Genomic DNA, 7,938 nt, shown 5'->3' with positions numbered 1-7,938 from the left:
TGAAATTTGCATATAGATTTGGTGAGTTTAACACATTTGTCAGTGGACACTGCTACACCCACAACCCAATGTTCCTCCAAAGGGATTCCTGGTGACAGTCCCTTTCCTCACATCACTTCTGGGCCAGAACAAAGAGCCCTTCAAAGTTCAAGAGATGCTGATGAGCTGGATTCTGCCCAGCAGAGAGGGACATTGTCATGCAGCCACAAAACCCAGCTTTCTGCTGAATTCATTTGTTTTACAATGATCTAAGCTGGGTACACAGTCGCCTGCTCCTCACTTGTACTAATCTTTTCATTAACTCTTAATGAGGGCTCCTGCAGCTATTTAGATGGTGTAGATATACTGGAATTCAAATAATCCACTTTAAGTTAGTAGAAATTCAGAATTAATTAAAACCGTGAAAGGCAAGAAAATCCACCTCAGTCAGCTTGGGCCAGCATAAAGCAGTAGCTGATTTTATACAGTTAGTTGGCAATTGGGGCTCAAGCCACTTGGATGTTCTGTCAGCAGAGCACATCTGGGGAAGGCCCAGCTCTCCCTTGGGACAAACACCCCTAAGAAAATGGGGGCAGGAGGGGGTTGGAAACCCACAAAAGTGGCTCCTAGATGTGTTGTCTAGGTGGTCCTGGCAGCCCTGGGCTGGTGTCAGTAGCCATGAAGCTGTTTGGCTGCAGGAGAGTTTGCCTGCAGGGAAAGGCTCCATCACCAGAAGAAGCCGGGACTTTCCTTTGGAGACTTGCTGCAGAGAAGCCAGACTTGAGAAGGTGCAGATGTGCATCGGACATACGCTTAAAACCCATGTGGAGTCTCAAAAAGTGGTATTTTCAGTCCAGAGAAAGGACAAAAGGGTATTTGCAGCAGGGGCAACTGGTCTGAAAGACACTAGGTGCACACTTACTCTGGGTACAACACAGCAATACAAAAACCAGATACATTTGGCAGTCTTCATTTATTCAGCTTAAACAAAGATTTTTTAAAAAAAATAATCAATAAATAAACCAGACATCACTAAGGAAACACTATATTGAGTGGAGTACCATCAGGAACGTTAAATAGAAGCCCCACCACAGCTTTAAGTAGCTCTCCACACCACAATGAAAGGACACTGTGTAAGGCCCAACTGTTCACAAACAGGACTGGCTGTTCTGGCTGAACCTTTCTGCATTTATAATGCCCGAGTCACAGATGTAGGATTTGTCACTCTCTCCGCACAAAACGCCACTGTTGAAAACCAGGGTTTTGTACGTTATTTGCTTGCCATTGCTGGCAAAAGTGCTAAAATAATCCAATTTTATAGCAAGAGGGATGCTCCAAAACAGCAGCAAACTATTGGGTATTTTCTTGTTGGGTTCTTTTTGTGTCAGGAAACAAGTAATTATCCTGAAAACAAAGTTATCAGCTAAAGTGCAGGATCCCTGCAGTGAGAAGTACACATCCATATCAGCTTTAGCATAGTAACAAATTCAGTTTCAGAAAATAGTGCCTATAAAATGTGAGGTACGCTAATACCGACAGCACTTTTGTGGAAAGAGCAGAACAAGCGCCCGTTCTGTATCGCTAATTCCACACGAGAAGCATCCCTACCCGAGCTACGTCGTCCTTCTGTCAAGTACAGAACAATCCCGCCAGCTGCACTTTGGCTACCGAGAAAAGAAGAGCAAACCTTTAGAAAAATACAAGGCAAGAAAAAATCTGAGATAAAAATATATACCTTTGGTTAAAAACCATCCCTTTCTCAAGAGTCCTTTGTAACTCAGCTAGAACAAAAAAGCTTCACTTGGACTGAACAGTAGTAAAAATTAGTTCTAAGCGCTTATTTTCTAACCCAAAGGACCTTTCTAAAGCGTCAGTAATTTTTTTTTGCAGGATTTACACATTTCATGTTCATTATTTATAGGAATTGTTATATTTGCAGCAATAAACTATATCAATTTTCCACGAAGAGAATGTTTGTAGCACAAGCTCCTCCACCAAAAGTCTTTAAAAAAAAAAAATTACTAGAAGTTCTTAATTAAAGAACCGTTGAAACATGTAGTTTTCTTCAGATACGGAATAGCCAAACTTCTTATAGAAATCCACATTTTTTGGCAGACACTCAAGCGTAATTTTGTAACAGTTCAGTCTCTTACTTAGCAACGTCAAAGTGGACGTTAACCTGAAAAAAGACACAAAAGCAAGAGATAAATGAAAGGTCCCTGAAGGCAAGATTAATTAACATTTAATTAGCTAACGTTATCAGACCTACAATACTGAAGTTTTACAGCACTCTGCGTTTTTTTCACTACACACTATAGTTGCTATCACAAGGAAAGAGAAAAAAGAGCAAAGTACCAGTGTCTTGCAGATAATTTTCTGCTACTGTTTTAAGGACCTTGGCTTCGCTCTGCCAGCTGGTGACACCATCTGGTTAAACTCTTTTAACTGGTCTGACTGGGAGGATCTGCCTAGCAAACCCACAAAGCTGAACTCCTGCTGTCGGGGGTCTGCCGAGCGGTTTTTGCCAGGTTCTGAGCTTGTGTGGTGAGGTGGGGGGACAGAAAGCAACCGCATACCTGCCTGTTACTGAACAAAGGTGGCAAAATATAATACTTACAGTTTCCCAAGCTGCTTTCCTCTACACTCCCCACTGACAACGACATCTTCTATCCTCCCTCGCTGTGAAAATACAGAAAAGTGTTAGTCAAACACTGTTGTGGGAGTTTCCCCACTGCTCTACATTTTATGCTTGGATTTTCTGCGGTCGACATGCTTGTGACGCCCCTTCCAGCACCCAAGAGGAGCTGTGCTGCTGCCACAGCCCTTCCCCGCAGAGGGATTTGTGTCCCTCTCCCTCCCTGTTGTCACATGTCCAGCTGGGACTCCAGCTGCGAGATCCGCAGCCATCTGCTCCGGCAGAACCAAGCCTGAGTTCAAAAGCTGAACGGGACAGACACCAAATTGCTCTTTTTCCCCGAAGAAAAGCCAGCGCTTCCTCCTCCTATTTAGCTGAGCGCCCAAGGATGGGAGATATTTTTAAAGTGCCTCTGTTGCTGACTCAGCAGAACGTACTTCATCACACCATAAAAATAACATGCGCGGAGTCTGCGGACAGGATCTTTTTTCCTCACTTTACAGCTGCAGTGAGAGAATTTACCTTTGCACAGGAGTGAGTGAACTTATGTTCTATCACCAGCGTTGCTGTAGCGACAATCTGTCCAAGATTTGTGTCTTCTACGACAGTGACGTAGTAATCTCCAGATCTCTTCATGTGCTCAAAGGTTTCTGTGGGAGCAGACAGTGGAACAGTCACCGCTAATCTCGGATTAAATTACTGTGAAGTCTTAACGCTTGCAACAGATTGTGAATGTAGATCAGGAAGATGTGCCTAAAACCCCAGAACCTGAAAGCCCCAGAGTCAGACTAACCCAGAGAGAGAACAAGGAAAAAAAAAAAAGCAGAAATTAAACAAAAGCCTTTTCCTTAGCTGACAAGGGAACCTTCCCTCCCCAGAGTCCCTGCAGACAGGTGCTACGACGAAGGTGACAGTACTTCTAAGTCTTCTTACATCTCAGCATGAGCAGTGACGCAAGCTCAGGACACTGTGGAGCTGTGATCAAAGGCGAGCCTCTGCCTCGCTACCAGCGCTGCAATAATTCAGCCAAAACAACCCAGCACCCAGCAGGCCCTTTTGCTAGCAATCTAAAGCGGGGTCTCAAAAGCAGGATTCCAATTTAGGCCTGTCCCAACCCTTTGAGATAGCTGCAACACTGAGTGCCAAAGGGGACCCAAACTAATAAATTCCTCTGGCATTGGGCAATTGGGAGCCTCACACCCGAGTAGATTTGCTGTCAGCATCAGTATCCTCTGGTTCCCAGCAACCTCGATGGAAATGTCAAGAAATAATGATATACTCACTGATAAACTGCTCTGGGCTTGCAACTCCAGTTTCAGTCAGCTGACCCAGCACCTTAAAAAAGCCTGATAAAAAAAAAAAAGGGAGGAAAGAAAAAAACGCTTCAGTGAGGGAAAGAGACACACAATTAACACAGAACAACCCGACATGGCCGTTTGGAGAGTTTACGTCCATCCCCACGGCACCATCCAGTTCAGGGGTACGTAAAAGCTTGTGCTCTGCAGAGTGTAGAACTAGACTGTAATCTTCAAATCAAACTCCTGCCTTGAGCAATGCTGGAGAATCAGCTAATGCAGCAGCAGAAAACTGCAGCTTGAGTGCAGAAGGCGCATACATTCAGGAAAGAAAAGTATAAGCCTGAAATTATGCGATATTAAGCTGTATGTTCAGAACAATATTTTGTCCAAGTTACAGAACTGAGGAAGTCTCTGTACACTAAGGATAACACACTGGTTCACACTACTCTTATATTAACAGGAATAGTATGAACAACTGTACTCCCTCTCTAAAGCTGTGGTGAATACGAAGCTGTGGATTATCTGAAAGACTTGACTTGAATTTTAAGATTATTTTTGAGGTTAAAACGGTAAAACAAATTTTGAAGGTCACTCAACACAGCACCAATCCATGGTGCCAATCGCTCAAATTCCTTACTGATAAAAATAACACAAATCAGATAAAATGCCCAATCCTAATCTATGGAGGCATCATGCAGAAATACATACTATCTAGTTCAGCACCCAGCTTTATTTGTCGTTATCATTAAACAGGATTGTACCTCGATTTAAATCAGCCGTGCAAAGTGGTCTCAAAACTAGGCCATCTCCTGGATCTAAAGGAGAAATAGCAGGAGAAAACGTTGTCGTGTTCTCACTCCAGTCAAGTTCGTGCAGAATATTCGGGTCAAACATCGGCGTGTCGTCAGGCATCACGGTTGCAACAGGCATCATGGCTGCACCAGCTGTTCTGGAACGGAACACACAGAAATATTTGGTATCTCAGCCAAGAAGGGAACATACAGATGATACACCTGCTCACACGCATTTCTCACAGAGTCGTGTTTGCTCCGTGTATTTACAAAATCGAACGCCATCGCAGCTCTAAAGCCTTGTTGTCCATTAACAGGTAAAAGGCAGAACTGCCAAGATGACGGTGAGACACCTGTTAATGATTAAAGAGAGATCCGGGAATTGTGTATTATTTGGAATTAGGGACAAGAGGAAGCAAAGAGATACAGTTTCCTAATTCCTAGATACAGGAAAAGAATTCTTTGTCACCTGTGCAATACCTGGTCATGTTTCTGGTATGAACAGAACGTATCATGGGAAGTTCTCCCGACACTAAGTTCTTTATACATCTTTGAATTAACTTTAAAAATACAGTAGGCGCACACTGTTGGACAGGTCAAATAAACATCAGAAAGAAAAATGTATTTGGGATGAATACTTTTGAAAATAAGACATCTTCCAGCCCTGTTAAGCTGCCCAGAGAAAGTACAGAGGTTAGTGATGAAGCATCTCAGTGTAACTGCAGCATGCGAGCCTCAAAACTGAAGGTGGCTCTGGAAACCCAACTGAAAAAACTTATTTAAAAAAAAAAAAACCCCACAAAATCAATTTTTATGCCACCTGCTGGTATACACTGGCCTTTAAATCCCCATTCCCATCTCAGTCTTGCACATGTAAGTAAAAAAACCTTGCTGTTATAGTGATTCAACAGCAATACAAATTCTCATCCCACATGAATTTTCAAAATGAAACAGCGGGAAAAATGATGTGCAAAGAAACATAGACGGGTGAGTCAGAATTGAGAATCCAGGTCTTCCGAGTTCCAGCCCAGAGCTTCAGCGATCAGACCACACTGATAAGTGCAAGTCCGTCACTAGTGTATTAATTATGTCATTACTAAACAAAACTGAAGTCTCCCCGGTTCCAGCAATACGTTTGGTATCTCTTTTCCTAGGTGCATTATTCTAATATTGCTGTCACCCAGTTCCATTACAAAGCCTTCCTAGAATTCATGTTTGTAACATTCGAATAGTGCCCTGTACAGAACAAAATAAATCTAATTAATTTCAGCTTGGTGTTACTGAATACCAAACACACACAGCAGTAGAAAAGCACATGAAGGAAACAAAATTTTTGAAGTGATAAAGTGATAAACTAAGAGTCATTTTTCAAACTACCTCTGGCACGGTTGGCGCAGGAAGAAGTTTGAAGCTTCACGCATTTTCCGGACTCAGTAATATGACTTAAAAGGCAACGGCTATTACAAAAATGACTAAAACTCGAGGGATAAGAGCTCCAGCTTGCTTCCATGGGTGGCCGGTTCCCCCTCCAGCGCTGAGCTCACCCCGAGCGCAGGTGCTGGCCCCGACCCGCGCTGTGCTCCGCCCGGGAAGCCGGCGGGGAGGACCGCGGTATCCGGAGGGGGCCGAAACGATCCGCCTGCCCGAGGCGGGGACCCCAAAACAGGGCGGGGGGTGCTCGGCGAGGCCTCTACCGGCCTCACAGCCCGGCCCTGCCCCGGGCGGCGGGACGGCCCCGCACCTGAGGAACCGGGGGGGTCCGCACCTGAGGAACCGGGGGCCTCCGCACCCCCCCGAGCGCGGCCCCTCAGCGGGGTCCCCACAGCTCCCGCGGCCGGAGCGGCCCCACGGGGGCGGGACGCCCCCCTGAGCCCTCCAGTGGGTCCCCGCACCCCTCACACAGTCTTTTTCGGGGGGTTCCACCGCGTCACACGCAGCCCCTCAGCGGGGTCCCCTCACCTCACACCCCTCGGGGGGTCCCCACACCCCGACCCGTGCCGGGGATCCTCTCACCCCACATGTAGCCCCTCAGCGGGGTCCCCTCACCTCACACCCAGCCCCCCGGGGGTTCCCCTCGCTTCACACCGTCCCTCGCGGGGTGTCCCCGCACTCACCCTCACACGACACCGCGGCACCAACTGCCGCCCGCACCGGCTCCGCCGCAGGCGCCGCACGGACGTGGCGGGAGGGGAGGGGCGGGGCCCGGCACGCACGCACGCACGCCGAGCGCGCAGCCAATCGCCGCCCGCCGGCCCCGCCTCGCCTCCACGCGCACGGAACTCCGCGCCCGCCTTGCGACTGTCGGGAACAGCCCCGCCCCCGGCGCGCTGATTGGGTGGTGGGCTGCGTGACCACGCCTCCTCCCCGATAGAAGCTCCGCCCCTCTTGTCACGTGGCGCTCCAGTCCCCGGGCGCGGGGCAAGATGGCGGGTGTGGTGGGTGGTGCGTTCTTTTGATGGGCCTCGTTCCTCCCGCCGAAGGACGGAGGTCAGTGGTACCTGGGGTGTATTAGAAGCGGGGTGGTCAGTAGGTCAGAGAGGTTCTCTTCCCTCTCTGCTCTGCCCTGGTGAGACCGCGTCTGGAACATTGTGTCCAGTTCTGGGCCCCTCAGTTCCAGCAGGACAGGGAACTGCTGGAGAGAGTCCAGCGCAGCCATGAAGATGCTGAAGGGAGTGGAGCATCTCCCGTGTGAGGAAAGGCTGAGGAGCTGGGGCGCTGGAGCTGGAGAAGAGGAGACTGAGGGGTGACCTCATTCATGGTGATCAATATGGAAAGGGTGAGTGTCAGGAGGATGGAGCCAGGCTCTTCTCGGTGACAACCAGTGATAGGACATGGGGCAATGGGTACAAACTGGAACACAGGAGGTTCCACTTAAACACGAGAAGAAACTTCTTCACAGTGAGGGTGCCAGAGCCTGGAACAGGCTGCCCAGGGAGGTTGTGGAGTCTCCTTCTCTGCAGACATTCCAACCCGCCTGGACACCTTCCTGTGTAACCTCACCTGGGTGTTCCTGCTCCGGTGGGGGGATTGCACTGGATGAGCTTTCGAGGTCCCTTCCAATCCCTGACATTCTGTGATTCTATGAGTTCCCCATCACCCCCCAGCCCTTTCACCTGGGGGTGGCCCTGCTGGGAGTGAGGGTGAGGGCAGCGAGTCTGGCTGGGCCTCGTGATCCACTGCCCTCCACCTCAGGGGCACGAAGGCCGAGACGTTTGCAGTTTTCCTGACGAGACTG

The 7,938-nt window shown here is 48.2% G+C and overlaps 1 protein-coding gene across 2 annotated transcripts; it reads right to left on the bottom strand.

Moving 5' to 3' along the window:
* Nucleotides 1-947: 947 nt before the first annotated feature.
* On the bottom strand, nucleotides 948-6,901 carry GNPNAT1 (glucosamine-phosphate N-acetyltransferase 1). Of its 2 annotated transcripts, none has more exons than XM_065636438.1 (6): nucleotides 6,818-6,901; nucleotides 4,674-4,861; nucleotides 3,898-3,960; nucleotides 3,137-3,264; nucleotides 2,597-2,658; nucleotides 948-2,158 (listed from the first exon to the last, which is right to left on the bottom strand). In XM_065636438.1, exons 2-6 carry the CDS (start codon nucleotides 4,843-4,845, stop codon nucleotides 2,011-2,013), a joined length of 573 nt encoding a protein of 190 aa, XP_065492510.1. In that variant the 5' UTR covers nucleotides 4,846-4,861; nucleotides 6,818-6,901; the 3' UTR covers nucleotides 948-2,010. The 2 variants fall into 2 exon arrangements, with proteins under 2 accessions (XP_065492510.1, XP_065492509.1); XM_065636437.1 differs by having other exon boundaries at nucleotides 4,674-4,856; nucleotides 6,818-6,880.
* Between the last annotated feature and the right edge of the window lie 1,037 nt (nucleotides 6,902-7,938).

Source organism: Caloenas nicobarica, chromosome 5, assembly GCF_036013445.1.
Source record: "Caloenas nicobarica isolate bCalNic1 chromosome 5, bCalNic1.hap1, whole genome shotgun sequence".
In the NCBI taxonomy this organism is placed as follows: Eukaryota; Metazoa; Chordata; class Aves; order Columbiformes; family Columbidae; genus Caloenas; species Caloenas nicobarica.
Note: the sequence above shows the minus strand (reverse complement) of the source record. Positions and strands in the feature narration are given on the sequence as shown.